General features: G+C 38.6%; 2 protein-coding genes across 11 annotated transcripts in view; one reads left to right on the top strand and one right to left on the bottom strand.

Annotated features, from left to right (window-relative positions):
* Positions 1–4,858, top strand: part of eif4g3b (eukaryotic translation initiation factor 4 gamma, 3b) — a 48,509-nt gene extending 43,651 nt beyond the window's left edge. For all 4 annotated transcript variants that reach the window (XM_082146403.1, XM_082146404.1, XM_082146402.1 and 1 more), the window contains 7 exons: positions 401–526; positions 618–699; positions 802–900; positions 1,021–1,167; positions 1,261–1,342; positions 3,453–3,599; positions 3,857–4,858. In XM_082146403.1, the coding sequence (XP_082002529.1) occupies positions 401–526; positions 618–699; positions 802–900; positions 1,021–1,167; positions 1,261–1,342; positions 3,453–3,599; positions 3,857–4,038 (865 nt within the window). In that variant the 3' untranslated portion in view covers positions 4,039–4,858. The remainder of the gene's footprint in view (positions 1–400; positions 527–617; positions 700–801; positions 901–1,020; positions 1,168–1,260; positions 1,343–3,452; positions 3,600–3,856) is intronic.
* A 1,299-nt stretch (positions 4,859–6,157) lies between these two features.
* Positions 6,158–20,988, bottom strand: part of phc2a (polyhomeotic homolog 2a) — a 41,192-nt gene continuing 26,361 nt past the window's right edge. For 3 of the 7 annotated variants that reach the window (XM_082146407.1, XM_082146409.1, XM_082146408.1), the window contains exons 8-15: positions 14,019–14,380; positions 13,748–13,901; positions 9,455–9,654; positions 8,427–8,526; positions 7,920–8,037; positions 7,692–7,815; positions 7,323–7,596; positions 6,158–7,250 (exon numbers count right to left, since the gene is read on the bottom strand). In XM_082146407.1, the coding sequence (XP_082002533.1) occupies positions 7,096–7,250; positions 7,323–7,596; positions 7,692–7,815; positions 7,920–8,037; positions 8,427–8,526; positions 9,455–9,654; positions 13,748–13,901; positions 14,019–14,380 (1,487 nt within the window). In that variant the 3' untranslated portion in view covers positions 6,158–7,095. Of the gene's footprint in view, positions 7,251–7,322; positions 7,597–7,691; positions 7,816–7,919; positions 8,038–8,426; positions 8,527–9,454; positions 9,655–10,771; positions 11,250–13,747; positions 13,902–14,018; positions 14,381–20,988 lie in introns of those variants that run through there. The other 4 variants (XM_082146410.1, XM_082146411.1, XM_082146412.1 and 1 more) reach the window with 3 other exon arrangements.

The following is a 20,988-nucleotide window of genomic DNA, read 5'->3' as shown; positions in this document are numbered from 1 at the left end:
GGTGGTTGAGAGATACCTACAAACTAGTTAGTGTACAATGAAATTTTTTTTGGTCGGAACTTCTGGAATAGCGCAAACAATGGACAATGATGAAATTTTCTAGTGTGCATGTATCAGGCGCCTGTATTAGTGCACACTATGGAGTATATTTGAAAGGCTATGCAGTCAGCTGTTTGCATAAACTAAAGTGCTTTCATCAAAATTGAAGTATACTTTCAGTTTATGTCAGATATTGCATGAAATTCTGTATTTTTTGATTGAATAGGGCTGTTTTCTATCAATACATTGAACACTGAAAAAAAGTAAACACCTTCAAAAACAACTCAAGTTGCCAACTTAGGGGAAAAAAAACTAAACAATTCTATTCTGGGATTTTAATGCATTTATTTCGTCCCCACAGGTTTTCTGAAACTCTTGAATTAGCAGATGATATGGCCATTGATATTCCGCATATATGGCTGTACCTTGCGGAGCTGGTGACCCCTGTGCTTCGAGAGGGGGGAATCTCTATGAGAGAATTATTTAGGTGAGTTTTTACCGCAGTGCTATTGGATTCATCGGCTTTAGTAATTGCCTGTACACAAGTTTCGTTTCATTCGCTTATTTTGTTTCCGCAGTGAATTTAGCAAACCATTACTCCCTGTGGGAAGAGCTGGGATATTATTTTCTGAAATATTGCACCTTCTATGCAAACAAATGGTAAGCTAAAACACTTGAAGCAAACATTTTATTTGTTCGTGTTGCCATATTTTTATTCTAAGTGTGAAGATGGTGGAAATAAATGGATTGTGTATGATTCAGAGCCATAGGAAAGTGGGATCATTATGGAGGGACTCTGAGTTGAGCTGGGCAGATTTTATACCTGAAACAGAGGATGTGCACAGCTTCATCACAGAACATGTGAGACTCATTTACATTTACACTTCATTTAGTCTAATATGTGCTAATTATCAAAACATTCACTTATTAAGCAGCTGTTCCATACTGAATGAGTTACATCTGTAATTTGACCTTCGACAGAAACTAGACTTCACTCTGTCTGACGGCTCAAACCTGACCGAGGCTGTCTCTAAGAGAACACTCTCGCCTGAGGAACTGAACAAGCAACTTGAAAAACTACTACTTGAGGACCTGGCTGGCGATGAACAAATCTTCGACTGGGTTGAGGTAGATTTACAGCTGGCTCTTCAGGCTCATTTCATTGAAGGATGTAAAACTCTGTGAATGATCTTCTCATTGACGTGTGATCATTTATTACAGGCCAATCTAGATGAATCAGAAATGAGTTCACCTCCTTTCCTCAGAGCTTTAATGACTTCTGTGTGCAAGGCAGCAGTAAAAAGTAAGTGGCTCAGTATTTCTTTTACACAATAACAACAGAGAACAGTTCTGGGTAGTGAAACTCATAAAACCGAGCTGGAATTAATCCCAAAATTTTATTATATCAAGGATCATTTAAACCCCCCCAAAATACATCAGGGGTTTGGGTTTTCAACAGCCAGTAATTGCTTGATGTCCAACAAATTTTTCAGAAAAATCAAAAAATCGTACTTTCCCACATTAAGGCGAGACACGGCAGGCAAAAATTTTGAGATTTTTGGATATTTGTCTTCAATAACATGTCTTCTTTCAGACTTGTGGTGAAAAAAAGTCCGAAATACACATTTAGGTCTTTATTTTACTACACTTTGTCTGTTTGCGTCTGTAGATTTCTCATCAATTCAACAAAAGTTGGCGTTCTTAACACGCTGCTCCGCGATCGCTGTCTGCTCCCTGTCATCACATGCACCGTTAGAAAGCTCTCTCTCTCCTGTACAATCCTGTCGGATCCAAATTTGGTCATTTCCTTTTTATCAGCAACCAATCGTTAAAGTAAAAGGGCTGAATGCGCAATCTCATTGGCTGATGATAAATCTTTAAAGCCCGTTTTCTCAAAATGATTTTTCTCTTTCCAGTCTTGTACCTAGTTATATTATGAATACATTTACAGAGGGATTTGTAAATATATTATTCCTAGCCTGATTTATATAACATTTTATTCCAAAAAAAGGCGAAAATCATTTTTTTAAGGCTATTGACAGTATATTCTGATTTACAGGATAACAAAAATAGATATCCATAAATCCCTCTGTAATTTTTTCCCCCCCATCTAATATGTGAACACAATGAAAAAATAATTTTTAACCTGGCTTTATCCAATACTCAGATTTCGTTTTTTAAAATATATGCAAATTAGTGCATATTTAATTAGATATTGCCTAATTTGCATATTTAAACATTAAATTACAGAAAACTTGAAATGCATCTTTTTTCTCATCTTAATGTAGGTAATCAACTGGGAAAGTTTCATGGTGATATCTGCTAGTTAAAATGTTTACCCTATTCACCTGTAGTGTCTCGCCTTAAGTGAAATTAAAATGTAATGTAAATAAATCAGTTTAACTGGCCACTTTATTGGGTACACCTTGCTAGGACCGGGTTGGACCCCCTTCGAACTGCCTTAATTCTTCGTGGCACAGATTAAAAAATGTGCTGGAAACATTCCTCAGAGATTTTGGTCTATATTGACATGATAGCAGCCCACAGTTGCTGCAGATTTGTCGGTTGCACATCCATGATGAGAATCTCCCATTCCACCACATCCCAGAGGCGCTCTATTGGATTGAGATATGGTAACTGTGGAGGCCATTTGAGTATAGTGAACTCATGTTCACATGTTCAAGAAACCAGTTTGAGAAGATTTGAGCTTAATGACAAGCTGTGTTATCCTGCTGGAGGTAGCCATGGAAACACTGTGGTCATAAAGGGATGGATATGGTCCGCAACAATACTCAGGTAGGCTGTGGCGTTTAAACAATGCTCAGTTGGTACTAAGGGGCCAAAAGTGTGCCAAGAAAACACCTTTGGCATCAACCATTTTCGCTCACAGAACTGCCGCTGATGGATATTTTTGATTCTGTAATTTTCTGTAAACCCTAGAGATGGTTGTACGTGAAAATCCCAGTAGATTCCAGCCGCTTCTAAAATACTCAGCTCAGCCCGTCTGGCACAAACAACCGTCACGTTCAAAGTCACTTAAATCACCTTTCTTCCCCTTTCTGATGCTCACCTGAATGTCTTGACCATGACCACATGCCTAAATGCATTGAGTTGTGTGTGTGCATATTATATATATATATATATATATATATATATAAATGTGTGTGTGCACTGCATATTATACATAAAAAAAAAATGGAGGGGGAATTGCTTAGTAATATATTTCATGAGATATTTCACCCAATGCTAATTGTTGTAACTATTTAATATTGTAGATTGTTATAAGGATTTTAGCACTTTGGCGTTGCACAGGAATGCTGATATTAGTGGGCAGCATCTTGTGTTTGCTTTTTATGTGGTACAGTTTCTAATGTCATCACGTCAAACGCTCAAATCTTGTCTTCTGCCTGCAGCCGATGGCTCCTCAAGCAAAGTGGACTTGACCATAATCCAGAGGAGGTTGCCTGTATTACACAAGTACCTTAACTCAGACACAGAGAGACAGTTGCAAGCACTTTACGCACTTCAAGCTTTGATAGTAAAACTGGACCAGCCTGCTAGTGAGTAAAGCCTTTCACATTCCCACTTAAACTCACACCAAATGCAATACTTGTTATATAATGGATGATTTGTTTTTTCATTTTTATTTATACATATTTTTATCTATGAGCTTCCAGTATAAAAACCAACTGATAAATACGTTTTTTTCCATTTAATTTATTTAAATCTTTTTTTTTGTTGGATTTTTTTTTGTTTAATTTTTATATTTTGAGTGATTAAACTAACTTATAATAAAAATGTGTTTATTTTTTTACAGATTTGCTCCGGATGTTCTTTGACTGTTTGTACGATGAGGATGTGATATCTGAAGACGCTTTCAATAAGTGGGAGGTCAGTAAAGACCCTGCAGAACAGCAAGGCAAGGGTGTTGCCCTGAAGTCAGTCACAGCCTTCTTCACGTGGCTGCGCGAGGCAGAGGAGGAGTCAGAGGACAATTGACGAGGGGACAAACGGACACTTTTGCCAACTAGTGCTGAAGAGACAATAGTCACTGAAACAATAACTGCATCAAATTAAAATGTAACATAACAAGCAAAATATTATGCATCAGGATGGATGGAGTGCAGCAAGATTTCGAATGGTACGGTTCACTGACATGCAGCGACCCTATGACGACTTACATTTGCTGGAGCACTAAAAACATGTATTATTTATAGAAATGTTGCATTTAATTTTTTTCTTTTGTTACTTTTAAAGAGGACATTAATAATACAAACATGCAACAATGAAACGAAACGCAAGTTCAGACTCGTAATTTATTTTTTTTAAGAACAGCATACACAAAAGGGTATTTAAAATTTGCAGATAGTCACAGGCTGTGACTCACAGCAAGCAGTTATTGGTGGATAGAGAAATAATGTTAATAATAGTTTTATTATTAATATAATGACAATAACAATTATTAAACTACTTCCGTGATTTTCCAGTTGAGCACAGACAAGACAAGACCTGGTCTGAGTTTAGTACATCAGTTAAGTGTTTAGTACATGTTTAAGGTTATCTCAATAACCATTCCAAATGTTCCTCTGCTTTAGCTTGCTCTTTGTGAAACGTTTAATCCGGCAGGAACTATGCATTCAGGGGACTGCTGGGATCACACAACGAGAGCTCAAAATGGACGTCAATGAGCAGATGGTGACGTGTACAAAACACTAAGGAGATGTCGCTGAACCCAAAGTGCTTGTTTTTCTTCATACTTAGAGCCAATTTAAAGCTTGTAAATAAATTAAAGACAAAAAAGATTCATAAAAGTACAAAACTGGGGTGATGGTGTGCATTTTCTACAGTGTTGCCGGTGAGTACTTCGCTGATTTCGTGTGACAATGGTCCCATGGCTCTTTATTTAGTCAGCAGGTACAGTACCATTCAAAAGTTTGAGGTCTGTAAGATTTTTTTTTTAATGGTTTTGAATTTGTTTTGTTTCTTATGCCACCAAAGATGCATTTATTTGATCAAAAATACAGTAAAATTGTGAAATATTGTTACAATTACTAAAATAACTTTTCTATATCAATACATTTTAAAATGTAACAAGGGGTCTTCCAAATGCTAATGCTTTACAATAAAGGCCAATTTACACCAACAAACAAGTTGGCTGTTGGATTTAGACATTTATGAAAAAATAACTGTCATGTTCACACTGCCCCAACAGACACCGACAAACTTAAGCACAATTCACACAAGACAAACGCAAACGAACTTCGAGTCAGAGAGAGTCAAGTCTGATGGGGGGAAAAAATGAATCCTGCTGTAACCAATCATAAGCGTCGATCACGAGATAATCTCCATTCATTTTAACCCAAAAAAAAAAAAAAATTGCAGCTTTCAGACACGACTTTCTTCTCGTTTTTATAGTTCATTTGAGGCAGTTTCTATGGCGTTAACTGACTGTCGCTCGCAGGTGGATTTCCTTCAGTCTCGAGCACACAACTTACTGACGCGCGCTTTCAAATATGGCTCTGCTCTCGCTCAGGTTTTAGGGTTTTACGCGTGCACGCTCAAAACTTTGTCCAGTGTGCTGAATATCTACTTGCTCTTTCTCTTAAATTGTCCAGAAACCTGCCATTTTCACAACAAGGATCATTTACGCTCACAACCTACACGCAAGCAAGGGACTTGCCTCGTGTGATCAGTAGTATAGCACAGGGAGTCTTTGTCCCCATGTCTGTTATTCTTATGAACTCTTCTTCAGACCGACCTTTTGACCTTGGTGATCCAGGGCCTGTCTATCTTTCTGTCTGTAGTTCTGTCTATCTGCAGTTCTATCTATCTGTACTTATTGTATTATTTCAGTTTAATTACGTTTATAATAATTACCTTCCAATTTCCCATCATTTGTCAATTTTATTTGTATTATTTGTGCCATGCTGCGAACAGCGATGCTAATGGAAGCTTTAAAAAAAAAAAAAACGACTTGATGCACAAAGAAAAACATCAAAGTAAGTTTTATCCACTTGACATTTCGGAGTTGAAATAAACAAACGTTCGTCCACTTGCTCTGTGATATGAGGGTCCGTAAGGTTTTGATTCTTTGGAAAAACAATCATGACAAATTCAATGTTTTCTCAGTTTTATTTTCAAATATAAAACAGAATCGGAGACTTGCTTTCAATAAATACAGAAATTTGATCAACTGATGAATGTAAAAATACAGACAAGCTGCACTAGCTTTCCAAACATGAGTGCACTCATTGACGGTTGGGATAAAGCGATTTATGAAAAATGATCGCAGTTCATCAGATCATACCAAAGATGGGTTCAGAACTAATGTAAAGTGGTATTGACAGCAGTCCTTAAACCTGAATGCTTGGAAATTAGTCTTAAAAATACGGTTTTCACTTGAACTAAAAGCGTGATGTGCGTTTAATCTTTGGGATATTTAGAAAATATTAGGCACATCTTGGAGAGTCAAAGTTTTCATTTCCATTATACCTGTGAATTAGTGTCAAAAATGCCACATTTGAGTACAAAAATCTGATGAAATATCATTTGAACTGAGGAATATCCTGTGAGATGAAGAAACCTGAACAGTTTACGATCTACAAATGATGGCACACTGCAAGGCTAAAGGTACAAAACTTTTCTTGGCTAACCAAACATCACAAGTTGCTGTGAAAGTGAGAACCAGAACTATCACTTTATGACAGACAAATCACAAGTCCAGTACAAAACAGAAAATATACTGTAAACCTGTTCGCATGCTACCATACGATGAACATTTGTTTGCACAAATGGCAAAGTACTTGTGCTTGTCTTCTTGACATGATGGATTGTCGCCCCCCTCCCAGGACTGGCACAGCTGAATACACAAGACATTTGTAATCAAGTCACGCCATCATGCTTTAGGGATGAAATCGTTCAACTGATGAGAACTGTACACAAGTTTGTGGTTTTGAGGAGCAGCAATCCCCAGGACCCAAAGCCACAATGGGATGAGGAAACCAGTGCAGAGGTGTTAGGGTGTCCTTTCCAAACCAGATGAGGCTGTGGGAAAGGCTACGAGTCCTTGAGCATACTGATGTGGGCAAAGATTTTCAGTGCGGGACCAAGTTTGATGTTCATGGTGCTCATGAGATGATCCTCTTTGAGGAGCATTAAGGCCTGGCCATCGATCTCCTGAGAGCGAAACTCTTCTGCGATCTCTTGGCAGCCTGGCGCAAAAGAGAAGATTTTTGATTGACTGATTTGTGACCCAAAAAGCAACAGAATATGATGATAGCTACCTGGCAGAGAGCAGATGAATTCATAAACGTCCTCGACGTTCCACTTGGCGGGGTCGCTGGCCAGGAAGTGCTGCGAGAGGAGAGGGAGATCTCTACTGTGATCGAATCTTTCCTTGTTCGGAAGCCTTTGGGTTCCATAGCTCGAGTTGGACAGTGGCGAAATAGGCTCTTCGTAGCTGGACATGTCTGAGCACTGGCTGGAATCACCATGACATGGATGAGAGGAGTGCGGGGACAACAGAGACCCTCCCATGGCTGTTCGAGCCCTTGGATTCTATGAGAAAACACAAGTGAAACAATTAAGCACATTTCTGCAAAGACAAACCAAATAGGCCACTGCAATGAGAGAGAGAAAGAAAGGAGAATTACCCGTTTCCTGATATCCGTGCTGCTGTTTTGATGATTGGCGTTGGAGGCTTTCGGTTTCTTTGGGCTCTCCGAGGTTGATTTTCCTGGGAAAAGTCCCATTCGTTTTGTGCATCCAACATTGTACCTGATAGAGAAGAAAACCAGTAAACCAACCACTCAATCAAGTGTTTACATGTGCAACAATATAAAATCTAAAATTATTTGTGGGCTTCAGAAGGATCCACATACCTCTTTGCACACACTGTAGAACAAAACCGCTTGGATCTTTTGAAGTTAAATGCGAAGTCTAGATTCCCACAGAATTCACATGCCAGCACTGGCTCGGCGATCTGATTATTCAGCAGCTCTATAAAAAGAGTTTACATTATGGCTGATTGGACAACAGTCTGAGCATCAGTGATCCATCAGGTGTCTGACTAAAGGCTGGAATACACAACACGACTTTTCAAATCTGAACCGATTTTAAAACACTAGGCATCATACACTTGCCGACTTTGTAAATGGTTACAGAGAAAAACTGGACATCCTACACTAAAAAACTGAGGATCACACACTACCAGACTTTCAAGTCGATCCAAACGCAACAAACTCACACAGAAACGTACCTCGTTGCTAGGAGATGCATGACAAATGTAAACGATGTGTTCTAAAATCGACTCCAAATATCATACTTGTCCAGACTGTTAATCAGGCAAAAGTCGTGTAGTGTGTTGCTGCATTAAAGTAACTCTTTACCTTGCTGTGAAAGGTCCTCCATCTCAGAGTCTGCATTGTGAAAGGTCTGAGACTGCTTATGCTTCTTTAAATTCTCGATCAGCAAGGACGGACGTTCAACCTGGATAGATCCACAAGGTGTTGCATAAAAAATTAAACATTTACTAGTACACAAGGACATATAATCCATACTCAAATGTACTTGTATATGGGATATGTGCTTGCTCACTATTAAAACTTCTACCAAAGTATGTGGATACAAGTTAGAACTGTGGTCTACATTGTCCACTAGAGGGAAGTGTGCCTCTTAATAAACAATAATAGCAATGACTTAAAATGTATTTAATATTTTAAAGACTTGTTTCTATATATTCTGTATTTTTGAATAATCTTTTGTATGCATACTGGTTTAATATGGCATGAGTGTGAGTAAATATGCGGTCGACTTAAGTTGATAGCTGACATACATGGTAGCTGCATGTTTAAATTATTATTTTATTTTTTAGACAGACAACTTAATTTCAACAGTTGAGGGAACAGTTGTCCCTTTTTGAAACATCTCATATTTTAATAAATAAAAATAGTGTCTTACATCATTATGATGTTGACAAACAAATATAAACAGAATACAAAAACATTAGTATTTCCTATGCAATACCGTTGCACAATCCAAATACAACAAAAGCAGCTTGTTCATTTATCATTCTTTAAATGGTTTCATATAGTTTCAGTGCATTATTTTAAATAGTTTCTTTAACTTAAGTGTCCCACATATTTGTAGTTCCTCATGACAGCTACAGAAAATGTACAACACTAACGACAATATTTAGGCTTTTGCTACTTCAGCAGATTTAGTTATAGTTTCTATGAGAGACAAGTTAGTTTTACAACAGGCATCTGTCTAAACATAATACAAGCAACCTTCTCGTTTTATATGTAACAGTTAGTTAAAACACTATTGTTTATCAAGTACAAACTAAGATACATTATTATGAGGGAAACCGAAACAAGTACAGCAGACGAGATGGACTGAAATAAGCAGCACTCACGGGAAAAGGCTCAGCTCCCTCCTGAATCACGAATCCCTCGATGACATGCGTGAGGATTTGGGGCTTTACTACAGCCTGTGGCGGCGGTTTACTCTCGCCATTTTGCGGAGCGCTGCCGGTCACCGTGGGCGCATTGTTCCCGCTGCCCGAGGTCATGGCTAGAGGTGAACCCACACCTGCCTTCACATTCACTCTGCCTGCTGAACATGAGCACAACAGTATCCATCAGGAACACTATAATACTGATAACAAATCCTAGATGTTTCGCGAATCGGTTCTTTAGAACAGCTCATTCCAGAGTTCCGAATCAGTGATCTTTTTACGTCATCGCGTGCACACTGCACAGTGACATTCTAACTGTTTTAAAAGCCATAAGTAGATACACTGCGGTTTAGTTTACTACATTATTTGCGTTTTAATAACATTTGTGTTTATAGAAATTTCATAAATACAGGTCGTTTATTAAACTATGGTCAAATGAAATTCCATTTCTTGGATGAATAAAGTTTCTGCACGTTTTAATGAAATGTATTAAAACTCAGTTTCGTACGTGTTGATAAAACTATCATACCGCGTAATAAACCCATTTACAGTATCCTTTATCTACAGCATTTCTAATAATCGTTATTGATTTTTGGAGAATCGTTCAGAACGGTTTTATGAACCGGTGCTCTGACGATTCATGGCAAAGACTAGACAAAAAAAAAAAAAAAGATTCATTCATGCTATTCCATAACACTCTAATAAGTCTCCTAGTGTTTTCATAAACCGCATGAAAGATTAGAGATCAGGCACTGTATCATTATACATGTTAAATGTATAGACTACTCTCGCATTATTTGTTCACATGTAGTTGTTGGACTATATGCATGCATGTGAATAAAACAGTCACTCCACCTGCAACCACTTGCTTATTTCTAACTGACCAGTAATGTCTGGTTTAAAGCAAACAACAAAACTGATTTATGAAAAGATATGCGTCTATTACTAACATATGAAAAATGTTCAGGTAAAAGTCAGAAGTTTTTTTTATTACTACCCGTTTTGAAAAACTGCCAAATTTACGCATACTGTAGCAGCATTACTCCCATGCTTCTTCGAAACGGTTCAAAACACTCGCATGCAAACAACACTCCGACACCTAAACGAACCAATAGGTCGCACCCCACTGTCCCAGAACAAGTAGTGAGCAACTTTGTAACTTTATATCCCGAACATTTGGCAGGGTTTCACACTGCAGACAAACGCTCACGCACAGGCGTCCTGGTGATTGTCAACAGCACACGCCTTTGTTCCGCTCACGCACTCTTTACTTACACTTTCAAGCGCCAAAAGAGGAAAACACTAAAGTGAACTTAGCATTCCAACGCTCCCGAGTACACTTCCATAATCCACTGGTGTTATACACAAAGCAGTCCGACAAATTAACCGATCCAAACTTTTTTGTGTGCGTGGATTTGTTTGTTCTAACCGATTCCCTCAATGTGAGCAACGGGGCCGCACTCTCTAATCCCCTTTGTATGGAGGAACTGAATAGGAAACATTGCGCCGCTCCGATTGGTCCCACACGCTTGGAATTATGTCCAATAGCAGGTCATATTTAGCACAGAGGCCTTCCGTGATTGGTTAAAACTCGCGAGCGGCTACATGACAGGCGCACGTAGGCAGAGAAAGAGCATCTACTACACCATGGCTATCTTTGGAATTGCATACTACTATTTTTGTAGCATGGAATGCCACATTGCAGTACGCTGGACTTAACGGTCTCATTTCTAATGTGATGAATGAACAAGAAGCTACAATCTACAATTATTTTTAATTAAAATCTCTTTCCTTGTCAAAAGTTTTGATAAAACTAAGGTTTACATAAAATAAGACTGAAAAAGGAAAAACAACCACATTTATTTCTAAGATAACTCGTTCAATATTATGTAATTCGACAAAGTGTACCATACTACTGTTTCTTATAGTAGGCAATATACATAGGCTATATACAGTGAAGACAAGCCAACTTTATTCTATTGCGCTTTATACAATACAATTGTTTCAACCAGCTTCACAGTAATAAACAGGAAAGTAACAATCAATGATGCAAGCTTCATCAAATATAAGACAAACTGAAGTGATACTAGTAACCCAATGATTTAGCCAGGTCTAGATCAAATTTTGCATTCAAGATTGGTTTAATCAGACAGGGTCCTAAACTTATACCAGTTCTTTGTACCCTCAAAATAATTGTACACTAATAACATTGACCAAAAAGAATGTGATGTATTTATAGGACTAAGTCTGCATGAATTAAAATGGACTTTATTTACTTTGTTAGCGAACATTACTGGTCTTGTGGTTAACAGTTAATCCATGCAAGCCAATCCACAGGGGGAAAAAAATGTGTTTGTCTTCCTAATGTTTAGTCAAAGTCTGCTTCCACTCTGAAATAACATTTCTTCTCTGTTGACTTCATTCTGCTGCAAGCTAGAGATTGTGAAGAGGTACACTAAAATTAAGCTATTTCTTTCAGATTTAATATTTGACACAATACTGAAGTAAAGTGGACTGTTCATGTGGACTTAAAAGTGTTAAAGTATAATTCTCTTTAAAGTCCATCTGAACTGGAAGTTTCGACCAAATTATGAATGCAAAAAGAAAACATGAATTACTCCAATACAACTGGGAAAAACAATATTTAGCTCTTTTTTTAAAGCTCTACCCTGCATTAACTGCAAGAGTATCTCGTATTGAGAGCAGACACAAACGTTTCGATAAGAGGGTCTTGGGTTCCTCTGGGACAAAGGGAGACTCAGGGTAACACAGGGGGCATGTATAGTGAGTCTATCGCTCGTAAGATATACAACACCACTCATGTCCCACACTCAGCAGCTGGGAGTCGAAACACAATGGAGTATAAGTATCGTAAGCTAAATCCAAGCTTGTCTCGCACTGCAGTGTCAACGTCTGAAGCAATTACATCTATTGCAAGCTATTGAAACATAATAATTAATCAGGCATAACCAGTGATTTTGTTGTTTGCTTTAAAAAGATGAGTTACTTGATCTGAACTTGAACTTACTCAATTCTGTGAGACTCACCTATATGTTAACATGAAAATGGCCAATTAAAGTGTATGCTTTTTAATCTCACTCATAAAAAAACACTAAATTTGTTTAATCTAAAACAAAATCCGCTTTAAAACTTTTATGAATGCACCATGATCATATCACGCAAAATTATCAGCATGATACAATAAAATATGACATGATTTATGATTCAAGTGCTCTGATGCCTCAAGCCATTTACGCTCATAAAAGAGCAGTTTATCATCATTCATAATTTAACGTCTGTGATGTTAGGCCTCCAGCACACCTGCCAGACAGCCAGAGTGTGTCCACCTTTATTCCCACGTCCCACCAAGAACAACGGCTCAGACCATCGCCCCTAATTATAGCAGAAGCTGCCTGTCACACTCTCGCAAGTGCTTCGACTGGACAATAGACACTAGGGGTGTGACAGATCTACTCTTCCGCTTGAGGGGAGAGCTCGCGTAGTTGGCCTTTGTGTTTTTGTGACTGGCAAACCTACAGATGGTGGTGACGTAGCAGCCACTCTGCGTCTGGCTAGACCAAGATTGCTGCAGCAGTCTTTCCTCTTGCTTTTGCAGCCAGTATAGCTAGATGTGACCAAAATAGTTTAATATTCCATGTCTTTTTTCAATTTTTTTGTTTTATCATATTGTGTTTGACAGTGTGATATATTTGTGATATGGAAATCTATAATAAATGAAGTGTGTAAGGTGACACTATTTAATGGTTGATGAGACATTCTCGTTTCAGTTTCAGAGAAACACACAGTATGATATATCAGCGACACTATAGTATACACTATAGTGCATAATAAATAACTACATAATATCTGCATCTATATGATTGTTTTTTTAATCATGCTTTTAACAACAACTGCTGGTTGTTTTTGAATTTTCACTTGTTTTATATTTGTCTTATTTCCTATATATATATATATAAGACCAAAAGCTTGATTTTTTACTGCAGAAGCTGTTTTTATTGCAGCTTTGATGCACTAAATATAATATATATATATCCAAGTTACTGATTATGTTCAGACTATTAGGATAAAAGTAGAGGGAGACATATATATTTGTGTAAATCAAAACACAATGCATGGAGATATTGCTAATTTGAAAGGAAAATTTTTTTTTGCAACCTTTACCCTTTTTGAACCAACAAAATAAATAAATGAAAGTCATGGAAATGAAACAAATAATAAATTAATCAGTACCTTCTATGTTTTCTGTCACTTGACTTTGATGAGACTGTTTGACTGATAGGGATTGTTCTGTCCGGGTTGGCACTTGTGTTGTTATGGACAGCAGCTGCGGTTCGAGAGGATCAGGGTCGTCCTTATCGGACACATCCTGTGTGGCTACTTCCAGCTGGAATTAAAGTCAGAACAGGACAAGGTCAGAATAGAAGGGAATAAGTGAAACTAATACAATTAGAATACATTGAAACAAAGACACAAACAAATACATAATGTTCAATTCACTTACTTGAGTTTGAACTGGCTGGATCTGGACATTAACTGCAGTAAGCTGTAGAGGTTCTGCTTTGCTGTGGCTCATCATGGGCGGCTGTCCATTCTGGGCAAGTTCCTGCTGACTCACAGTAGTAGAATGGAAGATGGTGGCTTGTTGGCAGGTAACAGGCACCTTGGGCAGCAAAGGGATAGGGCACTGCTGAGGCTGAGCTGGCAGGGCAGGCTGAATGGCCACAGCTTGCACTGTGTGAGGATGAATGGTGGCAGCTTCTAAGAGCTGAGCTTGACTTCTCTGCAGTAACTGAGGCTGCTGCTGTATCACAAACTGATGCTTGTGCTGCTGGAGCAGCTGATGGGTCTGAATTTGGGTATATGCTGGAATAAATATAACAAAAGACAACTATATTTAATGGTTGATGTGACACTCATTTCACAGTATGATAAATCAGCTACACTATAGAGCATAGATATGGTAGCCTGGCAAACCAAACCTACATCAAGATGTTAGGTCTTGCAACTCAACATTGGCACGGCTCAACATTGGCACGAGGGGCGGGATAAACGATTGTCTTTCAAATTCCCTCTGCACGCAATAGGATAGCGCTACAACCAACCAGAGCGTTTTTCCCAACAGCGGAGCTAGTTGATAGATTAAACTTTTGCCGTATCTGGTCGGCAACACTACGAACACATCTTCCTCTTTTAAGAATGACTTAAGTGCCGTTCTTTGTTCTTTTCTCAAACAAAAGCTTAACTCCAAGTCCTCCAGAATCACGACCAACACCGATTCGAAAGACCGCTGTTCGCCAGCAGCAGCTCTTCTTTGTTTTCAAGTAGCAGGGAATTCACACAGAACCGAACAGAATATATTAGATTATTTATATTTATAAAACTATATTACCATATACTTCAGTAGCCAAGAGCACATACATAATACAATTACGCCATGTTGACTAACTGTCGACTATAGCGCTACATACTGAATCTGATGCCGTGAGATTCCCGGAGGAAGCAGGTTTGTCTTTCTAACTTGAGGTTAATGGGTTAATTTGGCTGAGTTCAGCTTTCTTATCTGGAATGTCAACTGTAAGGTGTATAAAGCATAGCTCTACTCATCCACTCGTGAAGCGCCATATGACCTTGATTAATCAGATGGCTCTAAGTAACCTTCAGTTACACATACTCTGACAGCCTCTGCTGTGTAACTCTAAGGAATGCCAGCCTAATTTGTGCAGGACCTTTAAATGTGCTGTGAGTCATGTTCATACTTTCTGTTCTAACATGCTGAACAATGAAGGACCAGTTTTACTTGGACTTAAGCTATTCACACTCTATATTACATGATAACGTGTTACAGAGTACTGTTGAGATTGATGAGCGTTACTACTCAAGAAAATGTAATTATCATGCCATGTTTTCTCTCAGAAAAGAAACAACTTGTGATAAGACAAGCGATCAAACGCCATGCTCTTGATATCAAATCCCTCCAAGCAAACAGAGAGTCTGTTCAGAGGTTGTGGGAGTGTGTTTTTTATCATTTATGTGGTGTTCTGTGTTCAAAATGAACACAATATTAGATAGTGTGCCATATTTACACACCCTCCCCAATAGCCTGCTAAGTTCAAAGCATTTATAGAATAGCAACACCTGATGCAGGGTTTTCTTTAAGCATTGAAGACCACATTCTGATTCAAGTTCCACCTGTGTTGATAAATAATTAACTGCTGCCCTTTCTCAGCACAGTTCAATATGACAAAAAAAGAAAAGAAAAAGAAAACGTCTGCAAAACTTCCTGGTCTTTGAGGGATAAGTGCTGAAGGATAACATTTACCCAGCTTCAATACTGAGTGCTACTTCAAACACTAGTAAAAACAAAAAGAATTCCATTTACGTTTTTCCTGACATACAGTATCGAAATGATGACCAAACTAACATAGTATTTTCCTTAACTTCACTAATGTATACAGAAATATGAGATATGTAGGGACACAGAAAAGGGACACTTTTGTGATAAACCCCCCCGCAAGCTGCAGAGGAGTATCAAAGAACCTTGAAGTTTTGGGGGTCAGTTCACACAGAAAGCGTTTTTCATTCCAATGTCCCATGTCTTGCACTCTGTGTGAAAACGCACAGCGTCATTGTAACAAAGTTCGTTAACAAGAGAAAGAACGCGGCGGGAACCGGAAAACTTTGAACGCAACTTTAATCACAAAATAAACAGAACAACAAAGCGAAAGTAAAGCGGCACCCCCTCACGGACGACTGCTGCATATACAAAAACAAACACAACATAAAGTCCAGGCCTGATCCTCTCTCATCCTTCACTGTCATCACTCCTCCTTTCATCCTTCAGGAGCTCCTCCATGAGAATCGCTCCGTTCCCATGGCTCTTGGCCCCACCCAGCTGGCCACAGTCGTTTTCACACAGAACTTTTCCACTGCTCTACTTTTTAATAGTTTTTATGTAAATATACGCTAGACTAGCATCTTTATTGTTTTCAGTGTCTCTGATGTGTTTCTTTTTAAGACACTGAATATTGAAAATAATTGAAACTAGGCTAAGTAAAATTATCAAGACGCATTTTACTGCACGCTGTATTTTTAAACACAAGAAGACGTTCTGTGTGAACTTGACATAGCCCCTTAAAATCACTGCCAAAGTCGAATGACGCGACACCACAACCATAAAAAACGTCAGTCTAGGGCAGGGTTCCAAGAATCCAAACACTGATCAAACTCACCTGCCTGTAATTTTCTAGTAACTCTGAAGTGTCCAAATCTGCCCCTATACCCTTAAATATGGCACTATTTGAGGGGACAGACATTTGTATTGGTGTCCGAAACCATAATGGACGCTATCGAGGGCACTCATTCAATCCCACAATGCACCGCAATAACGATTGTACAACAGATGTATGCTCAACGGCCATAGAATACCCATAATGCACCGTGACGGTCGCGCCGAGTGAATTACCGTGTCTGGACAGAAGATGGTGCACGCGGTTAGATGTTATGGGAAGAAGGAGGCGGGAACCGGCGAACGTTCAAATACTTTAATAACGTAAAATAAACAAATACAAAACGAAAGTAAGAGACACGTAAAAGCCTCTCACGGACGACTGCTGTCACATATAATAAAAAATAAAACCAAGCGGCAACCTCCCTGTCTCTCTCTTGAAACCAACACGGAAGTGAATTAAACGGCAATTCATCAACTGGCCGCTTGAGGCTGGCTGCAAAAGTGAGTCAAATCTGCATCTCCCCCATATTGAAATGTCCAACTTTACAGCAGAAAAAAACATGTTTACAGGCTGGAGCAAAAAGTGGCTTTGGTCTATACAGCTAATTTTGCCCTTCATGACAACTGTGAGGGTGGTGAATTCTTTTATAACTCATCCGTTTAAATTATATTAAGCCTTAAATTTCCGCATAATTAAGGGTGTGTCCACTTTTGAGTGACAGGTGGATTCCCGCTGCTGTGGTCATTAGTCATCATTAGCCGTTTGTCTGCAGTCTGTTAGCCGTCACGTTACCTCAGCTCATTGTCTGACTGTAAAAATAAATAAATTCGGGAGTGACGCGCTGCCAAGATGGCGACAGTCGGCTACGCCCACTTTAGGCTTCAAAAATAGTCTTCAGAAACCTACGGGTGACGTCACGGACACCACGTCCATATTTTTTTTTACAGTCTATGCATAAAACACAACACAAATCCAGGCCTGGCCTCTCTCGTTCTTCACTGTCATCGCTCCTCCTTTACGCGTCCGCTCCTCCGTGAGAGACACGAGACCAGTGCATCGCACAGGTGTCACTCATCATTAATCACGCCACCGGCCTCGCGCCGTTTTCTCCCGGCCCTCGGCCTCGCTCTGCTCGCCACAGGCTGTTTACACAACAAAGTTTTCAACTAAAAACGTAAAACTTTGTATGCATTTTGCCCATTCTTTTATATGACAATGGCGTTTTGGGTGCCTGAAAACACAAACTTTTGAAAACGGGTTTCAAAGTGCACGTTTTTGAAAATGGTCTCTGTTAAAAAAACAAAACAAAAAAACAAACGCGAATCTCTGGAAACGATGACGTCATCGCCATCTAATGGCCACGCAGCAGAATACAGAATACATGTTCAAATAAGTATGCACTGTTGAACTATGCTGATTAATTTAATTAAAAATCTCTAATACGTAACTGACAAGGCACCAATATATCGTGCATCCATATATAATGACTCAATTATTGCTTACCATTAACATATAACGTACAGTAGCCTACTGAGAATGCAATTCAGTAATGTTAATAAATTGTTAATGTCTCCGTGTAAACAAAACAAAAACGCGAATCTCTGAAAACGATGGCGTCATGCACATGCGTTTTACGTGTTTCATCGCCATCTATGGCCAGGGAGCAGAATACAGCGTTTTAAGTCGTTTTCGCAGATCAGTGTGAATGGGGATTGTTTTGACAATGGCGTCGTCTGTACACGGAAAAACTCAAAGGAAAAACTTCTCCGTTTTAAGCATATCGTTGTGGTGTAAACGTACCCTAATTCAGCTGTGCATTGGCCCTCTATGGCAAGATTTGAGGAATCCTGGTCTAGGACATTTCCACCTAAACAGTTTAAAAAAAGCGCAGAAGCTTTTTTCCTCTGACTGACAATTGATTACAGTCCCAAAGTGAAGGGGGTGGTCTCTGCTCATGTACAGACGTTATTGGTCTCAAAAGGAAAAACTCTCCTAACCATTGTTCATTACAGCTGATCAAAGAATATGTGGGTCCACAATCTCAACCTTGATCAAAACACTTCATTGAGGCCCAACACTTCAATTCTGCAGTGGTCACTCCAAAAAAGGTCTGGTCTTTCTTAGGATTCTCTCCAGTTGTGGTCCAAATACTTTGAGTTTCATGCTCCTGGCTATGTGCTTTTCTTGTCTAATGAATTCCTTATGAAGAAAACATGGCCAATGCAAGAGTGAGCCATTCAACACACCATTTATTTACCAATTGGTCTCTTTATAGATTTTTCCTCTCTAAATTTAGTATATCCACCAAGATTTACCATAATCATAGGTCTTCATTTAGGAGCTACTGGAACTGGGTGATGTTTAAACTGCTATTTGTAGGTTCATGAAACTCTGTTAAGCAATGAATGCGTAAAGAAAAACATACTGATGGATGGTGTTGCCAGTAAGTACTGACCCTTCTCACTGCTCCAGTGGTTTCTTTGGCGTTGTCTCTAGCTGTTATGTGTGTATATTGATGCTTGAACCCTCTCTGTCAAGCTTTCATGACAGGAAATGGTCAGGACCTTACCACATACATAGAAACCCACGCCCACAAATAACACATTAGCCCACTCGTGGTTTCCATTTGTATCAGATTGAAGTGGTCTACTGAAGGCTTACACAGGACATATTCTTGTGTTCGAAAAGAGAATGAAACAGAGCAGTGTTTTTTTAAGATGTGTTTTTACAGGTGTAACTGATTGATCTCAGTGTTTTTTTAATTTAGTGTTTTTAAAGATTAACTTAAGTGAGTGTTAGATGACGGCAAAGGTAATCTTAATGTAAAACTAGGAAAAATAAGCATGTTCAAATAAGTATCCACTGTTGAACTATGCTGATTAATTTAATATGTAACTGACATGGCACCAATATATTGTGCATACATAGGTATAATGACTCAATAATTGCTTACTATTAACATATAACATACAGTAGCCAACTGAGAATGCAATTCAGTAATGTTAATTTTAAATGTTAAAATTGTTAATGTAGCCTATATTACTAAATGAATGGCAGATATTCAGGGATCACATTACCAGCATATCACTTTACTAGCATGTGGGGTAAATTGTGTCGTTGAACCAAAAAAGCTGTCTCAGTGATAAGAATATCGTTTCAGAGAAGCCTGGCTTTGGAGGGCTCAAACAAATAGAGAATCCCACCAGCCACATATGCACACAAAGCTTATGTGCTATCGTGAAACACTGCTCAAGACTGCTGCCACAGCAACCCGACACCCCTGTTTAATGCTCAAGGCCAGATGTCCCTCTCACTTGAGCTTTTCTTGTTGCTTTGCTTTCACTCCTCCATTATTGAGACAATCTAGACGGTACACACTTTCACTGGATCCTCCCCTCGTTGCTTGCATGTTAAGACCTGTGTTATTTTAGTATCACTAGCTTATTTCCATCCAAAGTTGCGAATTTAACTTATGCACAAAATTGGAAAATTACATAAAACAATTGTGAATAAAGCAGCGTTTCCATCCCAGGTATAATACAACATTGTCACTTCATCGGTAATTGGCACAAAATATCAGCAATAAAAATGGAAATTGCTGCAATCGGGGAAGAAACTGTGGCTATTTTTTCTTACATCATAAATGACTTGCGTCTCAGAGCGTGCAGACGGAACGCAATAATAGATCTGTCATGTTGTCTCGCGTTCGGAAGCCTGGTTTTTGGGAACGCAATCATGTGAGACGCTTCAGGGAGGGAATTAAACCAAATCATTTTGAAGACAGACTTTGGCTCTGGCATTTCAGATGATCAATCCAACATTTGAGATGAAATTGGTCCGTAGGTTTGTCCAATCACAAACACTGGCAAAGTCATGTGAGGTTTTTGTAGTGCATCGAGGGATTTGTTGGATAAATGTGTTTCCATCATAGTTTATGAGCATGTCTTATTGGATACATACAAATGCGCATACATTTTTACAGCATTTTAGAATTTATGCGCATCTTGGCATTTCCATCTAGAGTTTTTTGTGTTTTTATGCAATATTATGTGCGTATAAAAGATGAATACTATTACAGTTTTTAATAATACTTTGAATCAGTTTTTAGATTTTCTGTTTTCAGTTTAATTTTAAAGTTTTTAGTAATTTTGTTGTGTGTTTTTGTCATTTATATACATTTTTTAAAATGTTGCATTTAAAATGTAAATGTTCTTTATTTTAGCTTTAGTTATCTTAGTAGAT

This window comes from Leuciscus leuciscus, assembly GCF_965113295.1.
Source record: "Leuciscus leuciscus genome assembly, chromosome: 18".
In the NCBI taxonomy this organism is placed as follows: Eukaryota; Metazoa; Chordata; class Actinopteri; order Cypriniformes; family Leuciscidae; genus Leuciscus; species Leuciscus leuciscus.
The sequence above is the reverse complement of the archived record's forward strand: the minus strand, read 5'-3'. Positions and strand labels throughout refer to the sequence as shown.